Below are 27,035 nucleotides of genomic sequence, written 5' to 3'. Positions count from 1 at the left end.
CCCAGCACCCCCAGTGGGAGGTCTGGGATTGAAAGGAACTCAGCTCCCATGTTGGTACCAAAATAAAGTCAACCCAACACTCCAAGCTCTTTTGAATATCTCATCACTTATTTAAGCGCCTAGAGGGGAGCTGAGCTGCTTTGAGACACAGGCCCCAGTTAGGCGGGACGGGGGGGGAGGAGAGAGGGCAGATCCCCTCTGAAAATTCCAGCCATACAGGTGGCATAGGTAGCTAGATTAGACTGACATCAGCATTCTGAACCAAGGGCTGCTCTGATGGGTCTCACGTCTCCAGCTACACACCGGCACCAATAGCACACGTTTATTTTCATTTTGATTAATTAAAAAACCAAAACCTGATCACTAGCTGTATTTCTGAGGCAACAGTCCCCTGGGCTCTGTTACATACAGGAAAAGCACATCACTTCCCTCAAGGAAAAGGAAAAATGCTCCCCTCCCTTCCAGCACAGATTAAAAATGTGCATCTCTAAGTGCTATATTCCCTGTAGCATTCACAGCAGAGGTAACTTTGCACCTCAGCTCTTAGTGTTTGCCATTGATTTCAATCAAGCTATGATGTCACCTGTTATTTTTAGAGATGGCCTCAGGAGACCATTTCTGGAAGGAGATCCAGTTTGAGCTGTGCTTCCGAATCAAACCCGGAGTCGAAATTTTGCAGGCCAAGAGCACCAGATTTCAGCCCCCTCTGGTGGAAATGTTATGAGACTGATGGATCACGGGGGATTTCTGCCATCTTGAATCTGGCAAGATCATCTGAACTCACGAGATTTCTCCCATCTTGCGTGGCATCTGAGCACTTTCCCTTTTGCTGCCCATGTTGTATCCATTCTGTGGATCAAGCGAAGGCATCAAGCTCTGGGGCTGTTATCCTGGCGCCTTTCACCAGTGCTAAATTAACTTAAAACTGTGTCCCCGTCAATCAATCCCCCTTCACAGCTGGCTATAGATGGGCCTGAGTCTCTCCTATACTTTAATTGTACTGGGCGGTGCTCTGTAGAAGCAGCCCCACAACTTTAGGCCCTGAGATAACAAAGGAGAGGCTGGAGCCCCACTGCTCACACCTCGTCCCCCTCAGGCGGACGCGCGTGAAGCAGGAGCACAGGCAGCTTGTGACCATTGACTCGGCATGGCACATGCCCTCGCTTTTAGCAATGCCACTTGCTGGTCCTGCTGGCCCCAAAGCCCCACAGGGAACGGTTGGCCCTCTGACTGCAGGGTAGCCATTTACAGCCAGCCAGCCCAGCAGTTGGCAGTCCAATACCACTGCGGGCACAGGCCTCTGCTAGCCCGCTGCTGTGGCAACGTCCTTGCCAGGGGCAGTGCTGGTGTGAACATGGCCCTCAGGGGTCCTCCTTGTTTTGGGGGCTCCATCTGTCTTGGGCAAGGAGCGTCCGTGGGAGGAGCTGCTGAGGACGGGGGCCCTGGAACACTTCGTACGGTGCCGGTGCTGAGAGCCATTGAACCAAACTGCAAACCCTGTATGTGATGGAAACCACTTCACGCCAGGGGGTGCAGGTGGCAGCATCCCCAGCGCGCTAGTTCCAGCACCGATGGCTGACAACAACCTGATCTGCAAGGGCTGTGCATGGTAAAGGGGACAAGGGAGGCCTCGGACAGAGCCGCTATCTCGCAGAGCTGGTTTCTTCTGACGCTATCGGAGTCTGAACCCTGAGCAGTTTATTGCAGCAGCTTTACACACCAGCTCCACTTTCCCTCGGTAGCAGAGCCAGACGTCAGCCTGTAGCACTGTCCTCTGAGCCATCCCCACCCACGCCTGCGCCCCTCTCATCTGCTCACGGGGGCTGAACCTGAAATTCCAGCAGAGCACACACAAACCAGTACCGCAGGCCCTATGGAGCCGGTGTGTGTTAGCCGTGCTCAGCACGCCCTCCACTGGCAGCTGTAGGAGCTGCACTGAGTTCACACCCAAGGAGAAGCAGAGGTTGAAAGGACCCCCCCAGTTGGCCCAGTCTCTGGACGCATCCTGCTGTGTGACAACGGCCTCCCTGGCACGTACAGCAGCAGCTACAAGGGAGATGGAAACTGAAGGGGAAACAGGCCCCCCAGTTTGCTCCCTTCCCTTCTGTGGGCAAAATCCAGGTAATTCTTCCAGGCTCAGCTCCTGCTGCCAGCATCGAGTGGAGGAGGCAGGCTGGGCCCTGGGGAGCTCATGGGTGAACACGGGAGTGACGGCCAGCTGCCACCCGGCCAGTTTTTCACCGGCCTGGCCGGTCCTGTCTTGGTGTTTGCCGCAGAAAACGGGCCAAGTGCTGGGGGGCTTTTCACCTGGGAGCAAGATGCCCTCTGTAAGATGCGCACAGCCATCGTGTAACCACCGCGCGCACACGCAGCACATGGCTGGGAGGCGGGAATGTGGCCAGTGTGGCCCCCGGCGGCTCCTGCTCCGCACGCCTGACCTTCAAAATGGTGGCTGCTCCGCTCAGCCCCAGGAAGTGGGAAAAACCCACTGTGTGCAAGCAGGGAGGGGGTAAGGAGCGACTTGGGAGAGGAAGGGTCTCCTGGGAGGGGACGGTAGTAGGGAGGCTTCTATTTCTCGATGGCTGAATTTCCTCATTTTTGCTGGGGGTGGGGAGAAGCCACTGGCCAGTTTTTTTGCATTGTGGAGGTCGCACCCCTAGAACGAAGACTCTTCCTCCACAGAGCCCCTCATGGTTGTCTCTGGGCTAAGGTAGTCCCCATAGCACCTGCAGTGCTCCTGCCTAGAGAGGAAGAGTTGATGTAGCTGGTCAGGGGTTCATCCACCAGCTTCATTCCTTCCCCTCCCTAAAATCCTATCCAGTCACCCCCTGAAGAATTCCAAATCCAGCCCCACCTGCCCTTCTGCAAGGCTCTGACCACCTGGGGGGCAGGGCTCGACCCCTACATGGGTTTGGAAGAGGAAGGAATGACACCAGTCATTGGCAATCCTACAATAACAAAGCAAGCGCTGCAAGGAAAACATTTCCTCCTCAGACCAGATTTCTGTTTGCGGCCTGGTGAAAACCCTAAATAGCAAAACAGCAGATGGGAGATGGGGAAGCGATGGGGAGAACACAAATGGGGACTTTGTGGGGTTGAGTCTTTATAGAATGCAGATGGTTTCTAGGGCCATTATTGTAGGTAGGGCTGGTCAGACTGCCTCTTAATAAGGTTGCCCAACACTGCCCCTCGTAAATCCCAGTTTTCAGTTTATTTTCCATTCCACGTGTTTGCTTCAGGCTGAATTATTAATGATGATTATTTTGGAAAATTTCAGCCAAAAACACGGTCCAGACGTTTCCGAGAACAAGACTAGGGAAAAATACATTGTTTTGTCCATGTTAAAAGGTGGTGATGACTTTGTCTTTGAGACACTATAGTGCCACCCTGCCTAGAAACAGGAGGTGGGAAGGGCTGGGGAGGAGGGAGATATCAGGGATCTGCCATTTGCTGTCCTTGTGAAAACCTACCCAAATATGGCCCAGTTCTAAGTCTTTGAAAATCAGTCGTTTGCACATGCTTGGTAGAGACGTCCTCCATTTTAGCAGCTAAAGATTCCACATGCCTCCCATGCTCCAGCCCAGGGCTCAGCAGGACTTTCCCCTGTAATTGCAGCTTTGGGTTTCTGCATGCTCTGCTGGGACCAGGTCAGAGTCCAGGCACCTGAACTGAGAGCACAGAGCCTGCCTTCCCCCCCCGCCCCGCTCCATGGCCTGGCCTGCTCGACACACACTCTGGAAGAGGAAATTGCCAGGTTCAAATGTAGAGAAGTAAAGAGCTGGATCTATGCCAGGGGGAGAGAGTAGATTGGGAAAAGGAGCCTGGGCATTGGGGGAAGCAGATACTGGGAGTGGCTGGACAAAGAGACAGGGAAAGGGATTCAGAAGGAGAAATAGGGCAGGGATGACAAGCGGGAGGCAGTAGATGGTGATGGAGAGGCAGAGACTGATACCAGTCTGATGGGGGGGGATTGCAGTGCGGCAGGAGTACTGTGGGAAAATCAAATGATCATGTAATTAATGTACACACACAAAAGGGCCAACAGACAACTGTAATTCTGGCATTTCCTTCCGTGTGAATGCTCAGCTTTGCAACCTTAATAATTTTAGGGTCTACTGGGTGTTTACTTCTCTATAAATGAAAAATTGCCTGTAATAATAAATACTTTGCACCTGTCTCTGTATCTCTCTCTCAGGGATTTCGAAGTGCTTTACAACCATTCATAATGTAATGCCCAACAACAGGTATTAAGCTCATTTTCCAGATGGGGAAACTGAGGCACAGCAAGGGGCAGTGACTTGCCCAGGCTCTCGCACTGAATCACCAGCAGAGCTAAAAATACCAGGCTCCAATTGAACCATCAGCCCTCCCTTCTCTTGTCTGCCACAGCCCTAATACAATCCAAGGTTAGCTGAAAGTTTCTTCCTTTTTTTGCAGCTGGATGGGGTAAATCTTAGTGATGATGAAGGCCGACGTGAGCTTCAATTTCAGGTTTCCAGGCCTGCAGTCCAAGGGTGTGAAATAGGCCATACCCCACCAGCCTAAAATTCAAGAGCAAGAGAATTTGAAATCCTCTGCTAGCGGCCACAACGACCCCACGTTTTTATTTCACAGCAGGACATGCAAGTCACTAGCTTCAACATGTGGAAACAGAAGAGGTCGTATGACACTGAAATAGCATCAGAGGACCTGAAAGCGAATTCCCGCTCCTCCTCCTCCTCCACGCTGAGCTGATCGTAGAGAGTCCTGGGGGCTGCCACCTCATCGCACCGCCCCAGACCAGCCCTTTCCTGAGTAGATGTTGAAATAACGAGAGTCAGCGCAGGGAAAACAAACACGTTTGGCTGCTGGACGGATTCGTTCTGACAGGCGAGAGGGAGGGACGAGACGGGTACAGAGAAACAGTCTGGTTTAGCCAGAGGGGGAGAGTTGTCTCGCAGAGCAGAGAAAGGGACCCCACTGCCCAGGACAAACACACCCGGCCATGCATGCAGGGAACTACTTCTGTGGGGCAGCTGCTCCCCTGCAGGCAATGTTGAGGGGCTCAGCTTGGCTTCTGCTCTGGAGGGCGGCCTGCCACGTGTTCCCTTCCTGGCAGGGAGTCGTTCAACCCCCAGCCTGCCTCGTATAACAACTGGGCACCTGTGGAACTGGTGTATTCGGCAACATTTGGCTCTGAAGGCTGGGCTTCTCCTGGCTGAGGCCTGGCCCTGCCCTGAAGTCAGAGTCCCATGAACATGAGTGGGCGGCAGATGCGGAGAGGAGCATGGGCAGGTTGCCTGGCCCCTTGCCATCAGCTGTTTCATTCATCATCACAGTCAGCTCTGCCCCAGCCAGAGGGTGCCGGGTGCCACAGGGGAAAATGGCCCATGTTCAAAGCTCTGCGAAGCAGCAGCTTCTTTCCATCATCCATTGCCATAGCCCTCCTCAGCAGAACATCCAAGGGCCCCCGCACCCCATGATACTCAGAGCAAGCAAGGGCTCCTTTGGTTACATGGCGGTGCTCGGCGAGAAAAATCTGCCTTCCTTTGCTCTTCTCCACCAAAGCAGAGGACTAAACACGGGGGTAGCCCAGGCAGCATGGAGGGGGTGCAGAGCTTGTGGGCCTGTCTCCCCTCCTCTTCCCCACTGCTCTCAGGCACCATTTAGTCTCATAGCAGTGACTGAAGGACACAATTATGGAATACGCTCTCTCCTCCCTCAGCAAGGACAGGGGTCGTTGTAGTCAAATAGAATGAAGCGACCAGCCTGGGCTCTCTCTGACCCGCCCGCCCGCCCATGCTCTACCGCTGATCCTGTGTGTAGAGGAGTCATTTGCTGTGGAGGGCCCTCGCATAGCGTTGGCCTGGAAAGCGCTCTGCAGGGACAGCACTGCTTATTCCGGCAGGGCCCCTGAACAACTGTTTTCCTTAAAACAATGCACTGCAGCGAATGCTGAGGGCTGACTCAGCAGCCCTGGGTGCGCTAGGAAGAGAGACGTTTCTTTCACACCTGTTACCTGCAGGAGCCTAGGTTTAGCTGTTTCCTGGACCTGCTAACATGAAAATGTGCTTTAAGCCAGGCTAGTGGACTGGGCCGGGGGGGAAGGTGAGAGCCAGTGCTCTGCTTTAACTCGAGCTGGAACCCACCCACGTTTCAGTAAGGACACAGACAAAAATCACTCCCATGCTGGTTGCCCACCAATGCCTTCCCACCACGCCCCCTTCAGGACAGGCATATTCTCCCACAGTTAACTGTGAAAAAAATCCCAGCACATCATGTCAGCACAAAAAACCATGGGCGAGGCCCCAGCCACACCTGGGTGAACATGGAAACAGCAAGTACACACCAAGGGGGACAGGGCTTTGCTGTGGGGATGCTCACAGCCAAGCTAGGCTAACCTGAGTGCCCAGAGCTGGGTGCCAATCACCCAGGTTAGCTGTACAGTGAAGATAGACCCTGGTTACCGCATAAGTTATTATGTAGTAAAAGCCCCATCTTCTTCTGTAGCGTGGTCACACCCACGGGGGCGCCTTGTGGTGCCTGCACTGTCTGCAAACCCATCTCTCCTCACACTACAGTGGTGTTTTGTCACTGCCCCAACAGTGGCTGGTTGAAGGCCATAGCTACACACCCTAATAATACAACTGCTGGAGCTGAAGAGTCTCCTGTGGCTCACATCACAGAGACGGGGGGTTTTGGAGCAGAGGGTCCCATGTTCGAGCTTGGCCAGGGGAAGCACTGGGGAGCCAGTCACGGGAATATGCGAGCAAGAATCAGGTTCCTTCATTCAAGCATGGGCATCATGGGTGCAAACACACCTCCTGGGCAGCCTGGCTCTTCACATCCTGCCCCACGTAAGAACTGTCTCCTCCTTCCCAAGGACATTGCTGAGAAGGGGAGCGACGAGACAGTTCTCTGGTCAGAGTAAATTGCTTTCTTGGGCCAGTTTCCAACCCCGCCCTCTCACCGCCCCTCGCGACAGCAGCAGGGTTGACCCCAAGGAGAGCGAGCAGCGCCTGGGAAAATCCAAATCGCTCCTGCTGTGGTTGAGCCCTGAGGGCAGCACAGGTTGAAGGGGCAGGCGTGGACCTGCCCAAGCATATCCAAGGAAGCAGATGCCTACCCCGACTGTGCTGACAGACAGACATACAGAGACGCTGTTCTCAGGACTTACCCTGCCACAGTGTAAATAAAACTACACGGGCTTTTCCCTGAACAGATCTTTCCCGCTACCTCATCTAGCCCTCCTGCAGGATCACACAGACTCAGATGCAGCTAAGGGGCTGCACTACAAACATGCACAGCTGGATTTTCCGAGGTGGCGAGCACAAGGGTTTGCAGGTGCTCACCACCTCAAAGAAAATAGAAGCCGGGCGATTAATGGGCTGGGTCTTTATAACAGTGAGGTGACGCGACGCGACGCTCCGCCAGGTTGGCGGGTACCATGACACCAGATCAGCCGCACTGCGCCCCCTCACCAGGGGCGTACGCTCCAGCTCAGAGCAGCCACATGGGGGGGCGCAATCCCACAAGGTCACAGCTCCAGTCCCCTCCCGCTCCTGGACATTGACTGCCTGCAGATATTGTGCCCTAACTTCTGGAAGGGAAGAACTAGGCCCCACTGAAGGGGGATGTTCCCATGTGAGAGAGAAAGAAGGATATTCTAAGCAGCAGGACGCCCCACCACCCAGCACACAAACCTGGGGCAGATTTAAAAAAAATTGCAATAAATTAAGACAAAAAATATGATCATGAAAATAGAAAAAAATCATCCCCTGGAAAGAATGAGGCATGGCAGAGAGACTTGCCCTGCTCTCCTCTGAGCCCCACAACACCTCCCGTGCTCTCCCCACCCCACTCCCACAAAGTTGCAATACTTCAACAGTGAACCGCAACGGGGGCAAGGCTTTGGACCTTGCATGATGACCCCCAGCCTGCTGGGTGCAAAGCTCACCTCCGCCTGGCTGCTCTGGGGGAGGGCCAGCACCCCAGCCTCCCTCGGGCCTGCGGGAGGCACTTCTGCCATCTGCCGCTTTCAGAGTCCGCAGCATCAGCAGGACCGCGAGGGAGAGCCATAAACAAAGGCAGGGAAATGGGGGCCCGTGGAAAGTGGGCACCCCTGATCTCTGCCAACTTGGCCTGGCGAAGGTCCCACGCCCCCGGCTATAGATGAATGGAAGACCCCACACTCACTGTCTGAAGTAGAAAATAAAGCCGTAATGATTCGATACTTTGGTATGTAACTCCCCTGCCAAACACACCCATCTGGATCTGTACAACTCATGAAAGAAAAGCCCTAGCGTGCCATCCTTTAACCCTTTCCTTCCCAATGCCCACCCTCTCCTGACACAGCAGAGGGATTCGAGAGGCGACTTGCAGAGCCTCGCCCGTTACAGCTTCTGCTGTGCTGACTGGATCCTGCTGAACGCCTCCACGTCCAGTGGGAGGTAGCAGCCTTGTCTGGGGTCCAGGAAGTACAGCCTGTCCTTCACCACGGTGGGGTCAAATCCCTCCCTGCGCAGCTCCGTCTTCTGGAACTTGTAGGTGCCTGGGGTGGAAGCAGCAAGGGATTAGGGGCAGCGGAGGGGAAGGAAGATGGCCTGTGGACATCACAGCTGCTCCCTGCGTCTCCCCTCCACTCTCTCAACAGGTGCCTCCTCTTTGGAAATCAAACCTGGCACCACTTGGGGCCCCTGTGTATTCCCGCAAGGAGGGAAGCAGCCCATCCAGCCCTTGTAAGAGCCTTCGCACAGCGTGGCTGAAATGGGACTAGCTGACATAACCCGGGCTAGCAGGATTCTAGGGCGAGGCCACACCCTGGGGTGGGCGGTTAGCGTCAGGGGTTGAATCGAGGGCCTCTCCATCTCACAGCGTCTCTCTACTGCCTGAGCTCAAAGCCTGGTGTTTGCTAGAGGTTGCTAAGCCTGCAGCAGCCTCTGTGATGTGGCCCAGCCACCACTAGAGGCGGACACTGCACCACACGGAGCGGGCGCAGGAGTTACCCCAGCACCGTTCTCCAGCGCAGAGGGGCTCTCGTTCTGCCAGCCAGCCCGCGCCGCAGAGCAGGCCCCCTCGGAAAGCTCAGACATCCGCCCCCGTCCCCCACGCTAGAGCTCCACTACCCACAACCCTGTTTAAAGAGACAGTCGGCCAACCAGCAGGGCCAGGCCATCCAAGAGTCAGGGCCCCCCACCTTCGCAAGGTCACCAGCGTACATAGGCGTAACACGCCCCAGTGCCGCCGCGGCATGTGTGGAGGGAGCGAAAAAGCAGAAGAAAAGCAGACTTGGTAACCAGCCAGGCTTCGCCGTCCCATTGCCCTCCCAAAGCACTCGGATAATCAAGCCACCCAAGTCCCCCGCCTTACGTCAGCTACACTCCCCCCATTTTACAGACGGGAAAGCTGTGGCATGGACCGGTGACGTGACTCGCCTGAGATCACACAGGCAATCGGGGACAGTCAGGAACAGAAGCCTGACTTCACGTCTCCCCTACTCCAGCCACTAAGCACCGCTCCTTTCCGGCAGCCCGGACAACACCCCCGGCTTTTTGTCCACGAAAAAGGAAAGATAAAGCTGGGCCACCAGCCGTGGCAGGCTCACTTGTCTTGTGGACTTCTGGCAGCACTCGCAGGAAGACGGGCCGAGCGTACAAGGGCAGGGCCTTCCTCAGCTCATTGGCAAAGCTCTCCAGGTTACAGGAATTCTTGGGGTCAGCAATGGCTGCCATCCCTGCCTTCCCCTCAGTGCCTGGAAGACAGGAAGGGGATGCACACAGGAGGAGGGATTAGTGCCATCTCTTTCACACTCACACTAAAGATAGACACGACACACAAAGGCATCTCCACAGAAGCCCACAACCAGACAGATAACCCGGAAGGCTCTGGAACACACCAGGCCTTTACGTGTTTAAGAGCTAGAGACAACACACACGCAGCCCCACGGCTCACCTTAAATGATGACACACATCCAGTCTCCATCGTACAGCACCACACACGTACACCACAACAGTGACCCTCTTGCCAGTGTCCCCAGCATTGGTCCCAGGCTTGAACACACACCCAGGTCAGTCCAAGGCTCTCCGCACTGCTCCCCTACCATCGAGTGTGACGTTGGCCGAATGCCACTGCCCTACAAGCCAGGATACCAGTGACCACCACCTCCCATTCAAGCTGCCTTCGGCCGAGTTAACGCCCACGATCAGAGAGCGGGGCCAGCTCTGCCCTGCACCTTGTGTTGGCACTTACACCCAGGCAAACCAAAACGGCTGCGTTTGACACTCGCTGGGCAGGCATCGCTGATGGCCCCAGGCACACAGCTGGGAAGGTGCAGACCCTGAATCTGTGTTAACAAGACAGAAACTCACCTAAACAATTTCACGCCCCCCCCTCCCAGCCTAAAGACGGGAGATTCTGCACCCCAGTCCTGACCTTGGCTCCTTCCTCTTCCGTTCAGCAGGAGAAACAATAAAACTCGCAGGATGGAGGCCACGGCCAAGGCCCTGAGTGCCAAAGGGGTGAAAGACCAGCCCCCCTCAGCCCAGATTACCTGGCACTTCCACCCCGTAGACGACAACGTCTGCCATGCTGAGGATGCGGCTCAGAGTCCCCTCCACCTCCGTAGTGGAGACGTTCTCGCCCTTCCAACGGAAGGTGTCCCCAGTGCGATCCCGGAAGTACATGTAGCCATACTCGTCCATCACCAGCACGTCTCCTGGGGGAGCCAGAGGAATCAGAGGGGCCTGCAGGCTCCCATGGTCGGAGCCACCGTAACCCTCTGCTCTTCTAAAGTGTCCCCCGCCCAGGGCTCTCTGAGCGCCGCACGACTGTCAGGCCCACAATCCCGCACCCCGAGCCGGGTCATGATTGCCAGCTCCACTCAACAGCTGGGGTCTTGGGCCACAGAGAGGGGAAGTGACCTGCCTGCTGGGAGCCGTGGGCAGAGCTGGGAATAGAGCCCAGGAGTCCTGACACTTGGGCTGTGCGGCGCAGTAGAAGGAAGCGTGATCAAGCAACAGCCTGGGCTTAACGACGTACCAAGCCCTGCCCCTGGATTCACTGGGTGACCTTGGACAAGTCACTTCCTCTCAGGATAACAATCCTGAACCAATTCTCGGCTCAGGGAAGGGGCTGGGATTCTTCATTTTCCTCTGCAAAGCGGTTCGAGCTGCCAGCTGGGAGGCTGTGGAAGGGCTGAGGGTGATTGAGCGAGATCACCAGGTACAACTGGGGACAGCAAAGGGACCCTGGACACCAAATTAACCTGTCAACTGCACCCCCCTCCTCTGGGAGCGCATGCCCTGCAGCCAGGAGAGAAGGGCCCTCACCGGTTAGATATGCCGAGTCCCCCCTGGTGAACACGTCATGGGCGATCTTCTTGCTGGTGGCTGACTGGTTCAGGTACCCATCGAAGTGCAGCAGAGGGTCGCTCTGGATGATGCGTCCTACCAGCTGTCCCGGCTCCCCTGCGGGCAGAGAGGGTGGGGGACATGCTCAGTCCCTGCCATTTTGCTGGCTCAGAGACAAGGTTATGCAGAGATGGCCGGCTCTGCACGACGCACACGCCGTCTCGGTGCAGGCTGGAGCATGGGAGGAGGAGATGCTTTAGAGGACGCAGGGGCTCTCCAGTGTAAACATCTCAGTGCTAACGGGTCAGATTGGACACCCGTGTCCTGTTTATCCTGAGAATGGGCTCAGCAAGCTTCCCCCATGCTGCCCTCCCTATGTGGCTCAACTTCACCTGAAGGCACCTCCGACTGAGCTCCTCTCTCTACCCTGTCTCCAGGGCCCATTCAGTCCCTGGGCTCTCCATTGAAGCTGCCCCCAGGATGGCCAGGGAGTGCCAGCTGTGACAGTGACTGCAGCAACGTGGGAACTGGGCTGAGAACCACCACACTCACTTCACACATGACACCCAACAGCCAGGGGTTGCTAACAATGTTCAGTCACTACGGAACTGGAGACAGCCACGTCCCCTTTACCAGAAGGGGGAACAGTTTCCAATGACAGCAGAGGATGCTTCTGATGCGCATCAAAACTCCTGTGCAGCTAATCACAATCATGTCTCTAGTTCAGGGTCCTGCAGCGCTGGACAGAGGGACATTGGAATAGACAGAGGCTGCTCCCCACATCACCCCATCCTCTGTCACCTGGTTTACAGGGGATGCAGAGTCCATCCGGCCCCCGGATCAGCTCCATGGTCTCTTCGTCCACCCTCACCAAGGTGATGGGGTAAATCCCAGGCAGGATCCTGCTGTTGAAGCCACAGGAACCAACCTGGAAGAGAGAAAACTCAGAGACGTAGCCCGATGGCAGCTGGAAATTTCTCTGCCCCCCAAACTCACTTCCCACCTATAGTCCTGCCTTCCAGCCCAAGGGATTGCCCGGCACATGCTGGATCTGTCCCACCCCAGAGACCAGACAGTCTGCTGCCTGTGCACTCGGGGCCTTCCCATGTCACACAGGGCTCCCTGCCAACATCAGAAGAGAGGCCCTCTCACTTGCCCCACAGAGGGGCCGCTGGGAATGCTTACTCAGCTCAGTCTCTCTCCTCCTCGTCCCTCCCATCTGCTCCCACCCCTGGATCCTTGACATGGCCAGTTCTGGCAGCGTTCAGGGCACGGAGCGCATGAACCATCCCGCCAGGAGCACCGAGGCCACTCGTCTGCCCGAGACCTCACGGTCACCCTCGGCCGCCAGGGGGGGAAGGACGGGGCAGCGGGAGCGGGAGACGCTGCAGCAACAGGCAGGACGGAGGCAGCAGAGGGGGCCGTACGTTGTTGTCGAAGTTGCCCAGACTGCAGTTGCACTCGGTGGCGCCGTAGAACTCGGCGATTTGGGGGATCCTGAAGCGGGAGATGAATTCCTGCCAGATGGACATCCGCAGCCCGTTCCCCAGCGCCATGCGCACGTGGTGCCGCCGCTCCACCTCCTGGTACGGCTGGTTCAGGAGGTAGCGACAGATCTCCCCGATGTACTGGACAATCTGCAGAAGGGAAGGGAGAATGGCACACTGTGCCCTTCCGCGGCACCCTTCACCCAGGGAGCTCAGAGCACCTGAGCAGCATCAACCCCCACAAGCCCCCAGGAGACAGGCTGGTGTTAGCAGCCCCGCTGTACAGACAGGGAAACTGAGGCACAGTCCAGGGAAGAGATTTCCCCAAGGACACCCAATGAGTCAGTGGAAGAGACAAGAATGGAACCCAGGAGTCCTGCTTGCCAATTCTGTCCCTCCCACCAACTAGCTGCCTCGTCCTATGGTGGAATAACTGGTCTGGCATTCCCTGTTTTGCTCGCAGACGACAACGCCCTGGCTGCCCTCCAAAGCACTAAACAATGAAGAGCAGGAACAAGGAAAGGCCGGGGAACTACTTGGATGGTAAGCTCCTTGCGGCAGGGACCACTTTTGTTCGGTGTTTGTACAGCACCTAGCACAGCAGGTGCCTGGTCCGTGACTGGGGCACCCAGGCACTATTGCAATACAAAATAAGAAGACACAGAAAGTGATCGTCCATCAGAGGAGCCGAGCACTGGGCCCTGCTGCCATTACAGGCATCTCCACAGCAAACAGCCAGCCACTGCCTCCATGCACAGCCCTCCAAGGCCCCCGCTGCCAACAGCCAGGCTTCTCAGCAAGGTGCCGATTCTCAGGGTTCCTTGGCCAGCCCTCCTCCCCGCCCCCACCTGCCATGAGGTCCCTGCGCCCCCAGCGCCTCACCGTACAGTTGTACTTCACACAGTCGGTCCAGAAGTGAGAGGCTGAGAACTTCTTGCGGATCACCACAGTCATCCCCTGGAGGAGGCACTGGCCAACCCCGACAATGTTACCTGGGAGAGACGGGAGCACAGGGGAAACCATTAACTCCAGCCCCTCCGGGGAGGTGGGCGGAGACCAAAAATGGGACGGGCTGCCTGGGGACTTGAAGCATCTGGTGTGAATCCAGCCCAGGATCCAGCAGGGACTGGAAAGTGTTTCCATCCCAGGGCTGTTTGATGGCCTGTGTGAGGGGAGCTGGAGGGACTCAGGTAGGTTCTCAGTGGGCAGGTGTCTGTTCCCCAAAGTCACCATCATTAGTGGTGCTGATGGGACCCCTCAATACCACCTCTTGGGTCTCCAAGCAGCTTACAGAGGAAGGCGAGCATAGTTACCCGGTTTATATATGGGGAAACTGAGGCACAGAGCCAGGCAACGCCTTGCCCAAGGTCACACGGGGCCAGTGAAGAGTCAGAAACAGGCCCCAGGGGTCCAGTCTACCAGTTTCCTGATCTAACCATGCCGCCAGGTGGCTACCATGGGACTTGTGCAGACCCCCATCCCTCACACCGATCCAGGGGAGCCGGACAAGCCCCTCCTCAGCACACAGCGGCTGGCAGTTACATAACGAAGGTCACTGCTGCGGCCCCCGGACTGCGAGACTGCCGACGGCGTGGGCCAGGAGACGGGCTACAGAGGCGTGGGCCGGGCTCAGCGCATGCAGAGGGCTCAGATACCTGCCGCGTGGTAGAGAGGGAGGCAGTCGTACATCACGTCCTCTGGCCTCATGCGGAATCCGTAATACACCAGGGATGCCATGCGGTAGTACCTGGGGCAGGAGAAGCGGGCGCCTCAGTGGCCATGCCAGAGCGACAGCCCAGCAGAGCCCTCCGCAGCTTGCGGGGTCCAGATCCCACCCCCATTCCCTGGCACCCTGCAATGGCCTGCCCCCGCACAGCCCCCCCTTACCTGCAATTGACTACGATGGCTGCTTTGGGCATCCCCGTCGTGCCGGAGGTGTAGATGTAGAAGAGTTTATCTGGAGGGCAAGCGGGGTGGGGCAGAGAGTGGATTCAGCGTCACATCAGCACCTCACAAGCCCCAGCTGCCTCTCACTGTTCCCCAAGGAGCCAGGAGGGCCGCGTACTGAAACAAGCCAGGCTACTGAACACCCACTGGCCACAGCCTCCCCGCTCAGGCTGTTGTCAAGTCAGCTCGCCCAAGCCTCTCTTGCGATTTGTACCGCACCAAGAGTGCACGGGGGTCTTCACTGAACTAAGCAGGTTCAGGCAGGCTAGATACTTCGATGGGAGACCTCCAGCGAGGTCAGTGCAGGAGCGCGGAGCCCGGCTTGCACAACAGCACACTAGTGTTAAGCAACAGCTTCCCGAGGCTGGTGCAGGAGAGTCACACGTCAGCAGGCTGGGGAGTTACGCTCGCTCCACCTCCCTGCTGCTTGCAGGGGCAGCACACATGGCTGGATTTGTTTCACCCCAGGTGAACCTGCATCAGAGGAACCGTTCACCCCCCAGGATTATCCATTGCTATCACCGGATGACACATGGGAACAGCACACAGACCCTTCCTTTGTTTGCCAGAGGCTCAATAACCCACCCTCGTTCGCCACACCTCACAACATGGGAGGTACCTAGGAAGCCCTTCTTTGGGGGGCTTGGCAGGTGCCGAGGAGCCGTCTCCAGGAGGGGGTCCAGGTGCTCGGTGCCTGGTGGGGCAGATTCTGGATTCCACTCCCCGGAGCAGAAGAGACGAATAGATTTCCCCAGGGAGGGCTGTATCTCCTGCATGGCTGGGAAGAAAGGAGAGCACAGAACGGGAGATCAGAGAGAGGACACCTACGAGACATTCAGATCCAGGTGCCCAGGGAGAGAGGTGGCAAGGTTTACAAAGCCCTCCCCCCACTCACCCCAGCTGACATTACACCCCTACCCGGCCCCCGCCCAGGTCCGCCTTCTCCCCAGTCTGAGAGGGCAACTAGCTCAGGAACTCGCTTCCCCGAGGCTGCTTCAGTCTAGGGTCTAGAGCAGCGACACTCAGGCTGTCCACAGAGCACTTTCAGGCAGCCACCACAACAGGGAGGCATCCGTCGGTCTCCATGACTGGACAGTTCTTGCTGGCCACGGCCCAGGACCCCGTCGGGTCCCATTAAAAAAGAAAACCAGAAACTCCCGTTCCCGGCTCCGCCCCCAGCCAGGTGCCTCTCAGGTGAGAATTCGACACCGCGGATGTTTGCTGACAACACCGAGTTGGGAGCTAGTGGCTGAAGGCCAGGAACGCTGGAACTGGCGACACCCCCTGGCATGGAGTAACAGCCGCCGCCGAATGCTGGCTTCCTTCAGACACAGTGTGCAGTTCCGTGCAATGGCTTTCGGCGCCCTTACCATAAAAATTGTTCCTGCCCCCCTGACAAAGGCACGCGAAGATGGAGCCGAACTGCAAAGTGGCCTGGAGAACTGGGGACCCGGGGGCTGCCAGCGACCAGGGGAGAAGCACTCCTAGCCAATGGGAAGTCCTGCCCCGGGAGAAGAGAGCAACAGCACCGACATGTGCCAAGCACCACAGCTAGCCCCATGACGGGAGCTTGCTTTCGTCTGGTCTCCTGATCTGACTCGCTTGTGTGACCAAGCCCCCAGCTGTGACAGCGAAGCCATGCAAGTGACAGGGGGAGCTCAGTGGAAGCAGCAGACCTCAGTTTATCCACAGTACAGGTGCCATGGCAGGGCTAGCTTCCCCCACCCGGCCTTGTCAGCCTGCCTCATCCTACTCCAGAGGGACCAACTGTCAGGACAAGGGACGTCATTCTCCATTGCCTATTTGATGTTGGGTCTCTCTGCAAAGGCGCAACTGGGATGATGGTTTAAGTGACACATGTCCATTGGGGACAGGGCTGAGACCCAGAAAACTCATTTCACAAAGCGGCCAAACAGCCAGCAGATGGTAACAGCTCTCAAGGCCTGCTTTATGCTGGTATATCATCATTGCAGAGGTGAATGGGACCCTCAGTCACTCCTGACCAGGGCTGGATTTGAACAAGCAGCTTAATAGCCAGCGATCAATCTCCTGAACAACTGGAGGCTGCTAGGAAGATGCCTGTTTTCATGGAGGCAAACCCCCGCCCCTGGATACCCTGGCATTAGAGAACCTGGCTCAGCAGCTTTCACAGCAGTGACACGTTACAGTCCTTTACTCCCTACCTGTCCCGCTGCCTGGCCCCTGTTGACACGCACCCTCCACTAAGCCAAAATTCACCCCTTCCTGAGCAGCCTCTTGGAGCCTCACCTTTCACGCGTGCTCCTCAAGGGCCAGCTCTGTCTCACCCTCCAGCAACAGAGCCAGCGGGTCTCATTTCAGCAGCCATACTGGAATCACCCCGCTCACCCCTTCATGGCAGCTCAGGGATTCACAGTAGGAGAAACAGCCACGGCTACTCTTACTACAGAGCCCCACTAGCCAGCAAAGACGGAGGGAGGGGAAGGAGCAGCGCGCTGGGAGGCCCTGCTACCCTGCCACACTCCAGCACACATCTGGGGACGTGACCTACCCGCTCCTCTCACCTTCCATCATCTCGGTCCCGAACACCACAGCCTTGGAGTTGGAGATGTTGATGCAGTGCAGCAGGGCCTCCATGCGCAGGTGGGAGTTAACGAGCGCCGCCTCCACCCCAATCTTGGCCATCCCCAGCCAGAGGCCCACGTACTGGTTGCGGGACTCCATGAACAAGGCCACGACATCGCCGGACCGGAAGCCCTGATCATACAGGTAGTTGGCCACCCGGCTGGAGTAGTCATCCAGCTGGCGGAAGGTCCAGCTCTCGCCCGTTCCTTGGTAGATCAGCGCCGTCTTCTCCGGATGCTTGCGGGCCGTCTCCTGGAAGATCTTGGGGATGGTGCTCTTCCTCTTGACGTGCCTCCACACCTGCCACTTCACCCTCAGCAGGACCAGCCCAGTGCTGCCAACCAAACCGGACAGAGGATTCTCTGCAGTGATCCACAAGGTGGCTATGCAACCAGACCAAGCCTATGCTACGGGTCTCTCTCCCATCACTTAGGGGATCTGCAGGACATGGAGGGAGCAGGGATGCAGTGTCCCCACAGTCTACGGGATGGGTCGGAGGGAGCTTTCCATAGAAACCACTTATAACCAGAAACTGATCACACCTCACAAGCCAAGAAGCGGGGACAGGGCTAGGACCCAGCCCTTCCACTCAAACTGGGTTACAAATGGCCCCCCCACCCCCAAATGAGTTAAAAGAGCAGACCTGCCGCTATGGGGCTGCAGATATTCTGCAACAGGCCATGCCCCCATGACTCCTGACTAGAAGCCAGCTCGTCCCTGAGCTGGGTACATGCTTCGTGTCTTCCTGACCCCGGCTCAGAGAGCCAAGTCCAGGATGCAGACTCCCGATGGCCAAGTCAGCATTTTTAGGGACCGAGCAAAATTCAAGGTCAAATACAGTTGCCAGACTCAGGATCTCGGCTGTAATCTTATCTCAGGGAGACTTTCCAGAGAGATCTCGTGTCCCAAGAGTGACTCTCTCCTTAGCCTAGCAAGGACTCTGTTCCTCCATGAAGCTGCCTCAGTAACCTCAGCACAGGGCTGAGCTGTAGGCAAGGGGAGCCACGCAGGAGAGAGAAGCCAGCTCTCCACTCCCATCCCTGTGTTGCCCTAGTCACAGCTGGCTGCTTCCCCCACCTTTGCTGCCCCACCAGCTTCCCCTACCCAGTTCCATGTGGTGTGCTGGGGGTTACCCTAATGCAAATCAGGGCAAAGAGAGGGAGATTTCCAGCTAGGACACTTACGTGATGTCCCTCTTTATTGTCTTGAAGACGATGCGCAGGTATTTCCATCCCCCAGAGCCCAAGTAGAATATGAAGAGGGCAGGAATCACCTGGACCCAGGAGAGCTTCAGGACTAGCCTGAAGAGCACAAAAAGCCCGGTGAGGGCAGCCAGCCGCAACATCTTGGCCTATGGGAGAAAGAAAGTGGAGATCAGTCACTGGTTCTCCCTTCGACGCTTCCTGGGCGACTCCAAGGCAGATGCCAACCTGGATTAGGAGTGACGAAGAAACTGCAATTTACCTGCCTTGCTAGGTGTCCAGGTGGGACTGGGAAGTGCAACATGGGCCAAATCCTGCTCCTCTTACTCAGCCCCTACACGGCGTCCAGCTGGGCTTCCCTGTAAACTGACTGGCAGCAGCACATGCTACCGATAGGCATGGTTTGAATCGACAACTGCCAGTGTCTCATGCCCTCTGGCTGGGCCTGCACTTAGCCATGTACCTTCTGAGATTCCTGCCACTGTCACCACAAGCACAGCTCACCAAGCTGGTGCAGACGGGGCTCCATCTACTGGTTTGAGATGAGCCAATGCTGTCTAATCCTGCTCGAAGCAGAGTAGGTGTCCCCCGGGACGGAGACCATAACCTCAGCCACACTGCAACAGGCATGAACTAGAATCCTAATGAAATTCACGGGGGAAGAAGGGAAGACAGGGTGGAACTGGGAGAGGGCAAAAGGGCAGGAATCCCAAATTTCCTAGATAAGGATCCAGGAAGATTTCTGTTCCACAGCACTGCATGTTAAACCCAATGGGCCAAGTCGTGGGTCGGCGTGGCTCTGCTCACATCACATCCAGGCAAGCCAGCGGAGCTATGCTGATTTACACCTGCCGGAGCGATGACCTTTCACATTTGGGGAGCTGAACATGAGGACATAAACTGACAAATACTGAGATATCAGAGATCTGTGCACCAGGACCTTGAACACAAGACCAGGAAACAGAGGTCTAATCCTAGCTCTGACACAGTGGCTCTCTCAGTGGCCTTGGACAAGTCACACCACTTCCTTGCCTCAATTTCCCTGCTGTAAAATGGGGACAATATACATGGGCCCATTGTGCAGATGTCAGAGGGTGGCTGGAAAGCACTGCATCAGGGACAAGTATTATATTTCAAACCTACAGACCCAGGAAAGGTCAGCGTCAGCCTCCTATTATACCGAGTCTCCTGCTTTCACTTTAACCCAATTCTGCCATGACCGAAGCTGATTCGACTCTCCAGATGACCCCTGGCAAGTTGGTGGCTCAATGGGGCCAGCTGATCCTGCACCCCACGCCCTGGCTCCAAGTGCTTGACCGCATGGCCTACTAAATAATTCTTTGCATGCACCTTTGACAGACTTTAAAAAAAACCGACCCAACGACCCACCCACACACAAGGAACTAGGACAGAAAACAGGAACTAAGCCCTTTGAGCTCTGAACGTGTTTATAGGTTCTCACACGATCATGCCCTTTCCTAGCTTAGCCTAGTTCAGGGGTTCTCAAGCTTTTTTTTTTTTTTTGCTGGGACCCCCTTTTGAAAATATTTCAGGCTGTGATGACTGACCAACCGCCCCCCCCCCCAATGCCATACCACCCTTACCGGCATGTGCGGGCACTGACAGCTCGCCTCCCCCAGTTTGAGAACCCCTGGCCTACTGGGAGGTGCAGCCACCAGATCTCGGAAGCAGAGCCCAGGTAACGTGGCCAGTGGTGGAAATACGAGGTGCCCAAGCATGAGGAAATGATCAGGACACGTGTCCCAGATGCATGCCATCAGGGGGCAGCAGAGCAGCGACTGGGGCTAGGGGCTCACTCACTCCACAAAGCTGTGTCCTCATAGCCTTCCTGCCTTCATCCCAAGGGGCACAGGGCAGTGCCAGGAATCAGCCTCACGCACATGTAAATCCACATGCTAGACACTCTCCCATACACAGATTCACAGGTCAGTTGTGACTCTCCTCTGGCACCTCCACCTTCCCCACCCGTACCAGCAGCCAGGCCAGATGGGGAGGCCACTCCACTGGACTGATGCTCCCGCTGGCAGTGGCACGCAAGGGTAACAACCTAGAGAGGGATCATCCTTCCCAGTAGCAGCTGCTGCATCAAGTGGGGAAGGCAACCACAGGCTAATCTCCCACACCTCCCCCGAGCTCAAGGCCACACAGATAAGGCCCATGCTTCCTGACACAGGCAGGGGGTGAAAGGGAAGGAAATTAACGCATGATTTCCTACTCACTCTTGCAAACGGATTTAAAGTCGCTGGACTGGCAAACTCTTTGGTCCCACAGTGATGGGGGCAGCAGGGGATCCCCTCACAATTACAAGCTCTGGCCAGGACCCTTTCAGTTCTCTGGTCCCTGGGGCAGGAGGGATGCTCTGTGTAATCATCCCCTGGGATTCACTCTCCCCAAACACACAGGGGAGCTTGGCTGCTTTTGGGCTCCCTGAAGGAAACCATCTCTTTGACAGGGCTCCAGGCCAGAGCACACACTGCTCCCTGTCCTCTGACGTTAGCTAGAGCAGTGCCGAGGGCCGCAGAGAATACCCTGCTTATTGAAGACAGGCTGTTAATGTAGGAATCTAACCCAGGGGACATACGCCCTGATGTGCATCTCAGATGCCTATGAAATGACAAGGCACATGAGGCCCTGGTTGCTGACTGGATCCCCTAGGTGCTATTATAACACCCATACCTGATCATGGACTCAGATGTCCTGAGAATGTTGTGCACAATCCCTCCCCCAGTTCAAGGACCCCAGACTCTCCCTACTTCCAGCCATGCCTGCTCCATACTAACGTCCTCCGAGCTCTCTTCTTACCCACCTGCTGCTGAAAGCTCCCCAGAACACATCCATTCCCAGAGACACTAGGTTGTAATGAACATTTCCAGGGTCTGTCTCGTGCCTTTCACCTGGGCAGAGACCTGCTGTGTGTTTGGCTTCAGTCACTAACTGCACATTGTGTTGTGACTCAGTGGTTCTGTTGGGGAAAGGTCTGGAGAAGCAGAGCTCATGGACTCTGTTTCTGGCTCTTCCACTGAACCTCCCTGTGCTTTGGGGACAATGGGGAGCATCACAGATACCTAAGAAAATAAGGTAGGTGGGTGTTTGTATTACAGAAGTTCTGAGAGGCCTCAATCGGGGTCAGGGCCCTATTGTGCTTGGTGCTGTATGAACACATTTGAAAAGATGGGGGTGCTTATCTACAGGGGGGAGCATTATTCATGATTGCTCTCAGTGGCCCATCTAAGCCCCCACTCCTGCACGCTGCTCCATGTGAGCAAAGCCCTGCGTCCACAGGGAGCCCTCCTGATTTCCAAGAAGCTCTATGCAGGTGTCTGCCCATGTAGATTTCACTGCAGAATCAGGGCCTTCCCCTGAGCCATAGTTAGCCCCTCTCCATGGGTATCAGACTCACAAGCCTCGTGCAAACACTGGCATTTAATGCAGATCACAGTGCTGACACAGGCACCCTGTTCTCCCAAGCACCCAGTCCGTCTGTCCCTTTCCAGCCAGGCCCCTGGGTTCGGAGGCACTTGGTGTTCCACCCCCAAGCTGGCTGTGTGACAAGCAGAGACTGGGCTGGACACACACTTAACCAAGTCATTCCATATTCCTGCAGAAGGGAGAGTCAGATCATTAGATATAGAGGCGCTGGGATTGCAGCACTCAGCCAGGAGCAAAAAAAAGCCTGAGTCCCACCTCCTGGAACCCTTCAGGGCATCCCAGCAATCTCACAAAGCATCAAAGGTGCAGGAGCTGCTCCCAAGAAGACAGGCTGAGATGTTGGGCCTATGCCCATTTCTGTTCCTTCCTGGAATAAAGCGGAGGCCTGGGAGGCTTTGCTCAACCAGGGCTTTATCGCCTGCTTGATTTTTACATTAGGAATTCAGGTCTTGTCCGGCTGCACCGGCATGAGGAAAATTAGGGCCGGTAACTCGGCTCCCTGGAGGGTGGAGGGGGAAGGCAGTCCGGATGGCAATTTACAGGTCCTAGTTTTTCTAGTGCAGATGAGACCTATGGAGACTGAAGAGCCAGTGAGAAGTATCAGCCCAGGAACCAAGTGAGGCAAGCAGCTGGGAGGGAAGGGGCAATTAGCCACGCAGATTCCAATACTTTCCTGCTAGCTTGCCTTCATGAATACTTATTTAGCTGCGGTGCCCCTCGGGACACTTATCCCCTATCCATTAAGGGGGTGAGAGCTACCCGGTAATAGTCCCCCAAAGAGCCCCCAGCAAAAGCAGGGCAGGACAGGCTTGGTGGTCCTGATATTTTTTACAGGGAAAACAATGGGATTGTGGTGCACTGAGTGGGAAGGGCCACCCAAAGTTGGAGCGGGTTACCGCTATGCAAGGTGCTTGCAACCCCTTCCTTTGTGTGGGGCATCCAGGCAGCCACCGATGCCCCAAAAGCGAGCTGGGGCAGGGAGGGGATAGAGTCAGGTCAGTTGTGGGCTGCATGGATTCAACATGTCACCTCCCTGGAGGATCTGCCCCCCAGGGTAGGGAAGAGATGCAAACTGCTCCTCCTTTCCCCAGCGGTGCACGTCTGTATCAGCGAAGCCTGAATTGCCTGGAGCGACTCCAACTTCCACATCTTTCATGAGCTGTATTGCCAAGCTCAGGAACAATGCACCAACATCAAAGGAGATCTGAGCAGGATCTTGTATCCTGCTAGGCTTCATGTCAGCACCCAGCCAGAAAGGGCACAATCCAATGGTCTGTGACGGTGTGGCCGGGTTACTAGGAGAGCTCACAATTCAGTTCATCTCATTGTTCTCACCCATGCGCCAATCTTTCCTTCCAAACTCTTCCGTCACATGGCAGTCCAGCCTCAGTAACAGATCACCACCACCACTTCCGGTGTTCTGAACGCCACCCAGCTTGATTATATCCCTTCATCAAGCCACAGCTGGAGTGTTATTTACAGTCAGTAGGCAGCTTCCCTCACCTGCTTCTGACGTAGTGTTACAGTATTAGCCCGCCCACCTGCCTTCAGATTCCCTACTCTTCCCTGGCAAGTCTTTCCTGTCTGCTTATACAGTCCCAGCTGTTGGGGTCACTTCCACCCAGTTAGATCCTGAGATAGCTAATTGGCACCCTCTGCCAACTGCCTGTCTTTCAAGCAGGTCCCAAGTAATGTTATTGGTGGGGATGTGAGTGACAGAGTGCTGAGTCAACTCCTGACTCCACACATCCTGTTACACCTTCCTTCTCTGCCCCTTCCTCGTCAGCAATGCTAGCACTCTTCTCATCACCCCAGCTCGCAACTTCAGTGCTGGCTGCCTCTGGTTCCTATTTCCCCTCCTCCCCTGGCACCTAAACCTCACCAAATCCTGCTGCCTCTTTCTTTGCAGTAGCTTCAAAAATCCATCCCTTCTTCTCTACCCAGACGACAGCCTATCCTCTGGGAATTTCAGATGCAAGCACTTCCTATGCCATGCCTTTCTCCCAACCACACCAGCTAAAATACAGCTGCTAAGACTACAGTCCTGGCCATGTCTTCCCCATGCTTTAACCTCTCCACTGACTTCTGTTCTTCTACTGCATTAAGTTCAGGCTTCTTCTCTTCATTTGCATAGCTCTCTATCATTCCACTCAATGCCCACATCTCTCATTCCATCTCCTCCAGCATTCCCTCCTGCTAGAAATCCCTCCTGTTGATAAATGCAAAGTACTGCACATTGGAAAACATAATCCCAACTATACATATAAAATGATGGGGTCTAAATTAGCTGTTACAACTCATGAAAGAAATTTTGGAGTCACTGTGAATAGCTCTCTGAAAATGTCCACTCAATGTGCAGTGGCAGTCAAAAAGGCTAATAGAATATTGGGAATCATTAGGAAAGGGATAGATAAGACAGAAAATATGATATTGCCTCTTTATAAATCATTGGCATGCCCACATCTTGAATACTACATGCAGATCTGGTCACCCCATCTCAATTGCTGTTTGCCAGAAGCCAGGAATGGGCGACGGGATGGATCACTTGATGATTACCTGTTCTGTTCATTCCCTGAAGTACCTAGCATTGGCCACTGTCAAAAGACAGGAGAGTGGGCTAGATGGACCATTGGTCTGCCCCAGTATGGCCATTCTTATCTCCCCTTTTCTCCTACACCTACAGCAGATATCATGGGTCCTATTAAACGCTCCCAGATAGGGGCAACACATAAGAACATAAGAACAGTATAAATAATATACACATGCAGAGAACCTTTCAGTTGAGGCTCTCAAAGTACAGGTTCAATAAACTCTCCCAGTCCCACTACTCCTTTTGAGACAGACATTCTCCTCCAAAGCAGGCTGAGTGAGGCCCAGGTTACAGAACACACAAACCCCTCTGCCTGCAAAGGTCAGAGAACTGGAGAAAGTTTGAGCAAGGCTCAGTCCTAATGTCACCAAGGGCAACCCCAGAGACCGCAGCCAATGCTGATGTGGCCCTAGATTTGGACCTCTCTCTCTACTGAATCTAATTAAAGGGGCCAGTTTGCAGACACCTGTTACCAGCTCTCAACTGAGCCACATTCTTACCTACATTGCGTCTGCTCCTTTGTCAGGGGCTGGGATAATGGTGTCAATCAAATCTCTTACATTAGCCAGCCAAGTGCAAAGGTCACTAGCAGAGTCATAAAAAGAGAGAATTGAGCTTAACTGGGCCTGCCTTGCAGATGCACTATGTTAAAGAAACATGCAGAAGATCAAAGATTCACTCTTCTCTGATAAAAGTAACGTAAGCAAGAGAGTGTGGAAATCAGTGGCAGTGAGTGTACAAGGAAGCACTTCATGGCCTACCAGACAAGGACAGGATGGGACCCATGAGCATCAGAGAGACAGAATTTTTTATTTTTTTGGCAACTAATTATAGGTGATTCCAGGCAAAAACTTGCCTTTCCATTTGGATTGCAGAGAGCCCCACACACTTTGGGTGCTCTATGAACAGGAGCAACCCACACGAGGCCCCATTTCGTGCTACCACGAAAGCATCTCTTGCATTTAAGGCGACGTGGAGGTTGAACTAAAAATACAATGCATGACCCAGGCTTTTGTCCCCCTTTTGGCCACTGCTCTGTTTGAAGACGTCAAACCCTGCACCTCCCCTTGGCTTCTTTCAGAAAGGGGCTGTCCATTCCGACCCAGCCGAGACACAGCAGCCCTGCTCACCACAAGGAAATTAGAGCGCGCTACGTCTTGCTAAGCTGTCACATTAGCAATCCTCCTGACCCCGCCATCTGACACAGGTCTAAACGATCCAACTGCAGCAGAGCCATCACAGCCGGATCGCCTACCCAAGGACAAGTTTGCAGTTTGAAAGGAAAGCTGCAGCCTCCGTCTTTTCCACTATTGCCACGGAGGGCTAAAAGCAAGAGGGGCACGACAGTCATGTAGGGCGGTGGTTGTAGGCAGGTCTCCCAGGGGGTACCTCAACTCATCGCAAGCTGGAGGTTGCAGTCGTCCCCTGGGGGATCACGGGACGAGTTATGGGGGGGGGGGTTGCAAGTGCAGGGTTGGCATTAGAAGGTGGCAAGTAGGATAACTGTCTGGGTTTCATGCTTTAGTCCGGGGGGCAGAGCTCAGACCCCAGCCCGGGGCAGCGGGGCTCAGGCGTCGGACCCCTGGAAGGGGCACAGCGCCCTGGGAAGGCTGAGAACCACAGATGTACCCATGAGATGGGACAGCGACGTCCCCTCCCCTGTCAGCATCCCCCTCTGGCACCACCCACGGGCCGGTGCTGCTCAGCCGCGGCAGGGAGCCTAAACCCCCTCGCCCTGCTTCCGGAGAGCGATGGTCGCCCCCCAGCAAACAGCGGCTCAGTCATGCCCCGTCCCGGCCCCCCCGGAAAGAGCCAGGGGCCGCGCCGCAGCGGGTTTCCCACCGACAGCAGCAGCCCGCCTGGGGGGAGCCGGCCCGGAGGCGGGGTCCCTGCGCCCGGCTGAGCCGGCAGCGCGCCGCTCGGCGGGGACCGGGGAAGGGGGGGGGCAGCCACGGCACCGAACAAGGGGAGGAGAAGGTCACCGCAGCCGGAAGCCTGCCAGTCCCTCCGTCTGCCCGGCCCCCGCCCGGCGATGGGGACGTGGACGGGCCAGGGGCTGAGGCGGCAGCAGCGCCGGGAGGCAGCCCCGGTCCCAGCCCCCCCGGTGACCCCGCCTCGCCTGAGCCCCCGCTCCCGCGCTTACCCCTTGGCCGCCAGGCCCCGGCCCGCTCCCCTCCGCCTCGGGCGGGACCGGCTCCGGCTCCAGACACCGCGCGCCAGCTGCCGCCCCGCCGCCAGCGACCGTCAGCTCCGCATCGCCCTGCCCCGGCGCAGGCTGAGAGCCGAGCCGAGCCGAGCCGCGCCGCGCCGCGGGGACCTGGCGCCCGGCTGTCACAGGCGCGGAGCGGGCGGTGCCTCCAGCACGGCTGCTGCTGCAAGAGGCCGGCGCCCGGGGGCTCCTCCTGGGCCGGCTGCTCCCCGCCGCCGC

General features: G+C 56.0%; 1 protein-coding gene across 1 annotated transcript; it reads right to left on the bottom strand.

Moving 5' to 3' along the window:
* Nucleotides 1–1,816: 1,816 nt before the first annotated feature.
* SLC27A4 (solute carrier family 27 member 4) lies at nt 1,817–27,035 on the bottom strand. Its single transcript, XM_067542102.1, has 13 exons — nt 26,751–27,035; nt 18,550–18,716; nt 17,305–17,699; nt 15,381–15,539; nt 14,702–14,771; nt 14,470–14,561; nt 13,697–13,806; nt 12,755–12,964; nt 12,129–12,255; nt 11,307–11,444; nt 10,529–10,693; nt 9,584–9,730; nt 1,817–8,530 (listed from the first exon to the last, which is right to left on the bottom strand). The coding sequence occupies exons 2-13, from the start codon at nt 18,708–18,710 to the stop codon at nt 8,373–8,375; spliced, it is 1,932 nt and encodes a 643-aa protein (XP_067398203.1). The 5' UTR covers nt 18,711–18,716; nt 26,751–27,035; the 3' UTR covers nt 1,817–8,372.

Source organism: Emydura macquarii, unplaced genomic scaffold (genome assembly GCF_026122565.2).
Source record: "Emydura macquarii macquarii isolate MOO-44397 ecotype Brisbane River unplaced genomic scaffold, CSIRO-AGI_Emac_v2 contig_691, whole genome shotgun sequence".
Classification (NCBI taxonomy): domain Eukaryota; kingdom Metazoa; phylum Chordata; order Testudines; family Chelidae; genus Emydura; species Emydura macquarii.
This window is presented reverse-complemented; position numbering and strand designations above follow the sequence as displayed.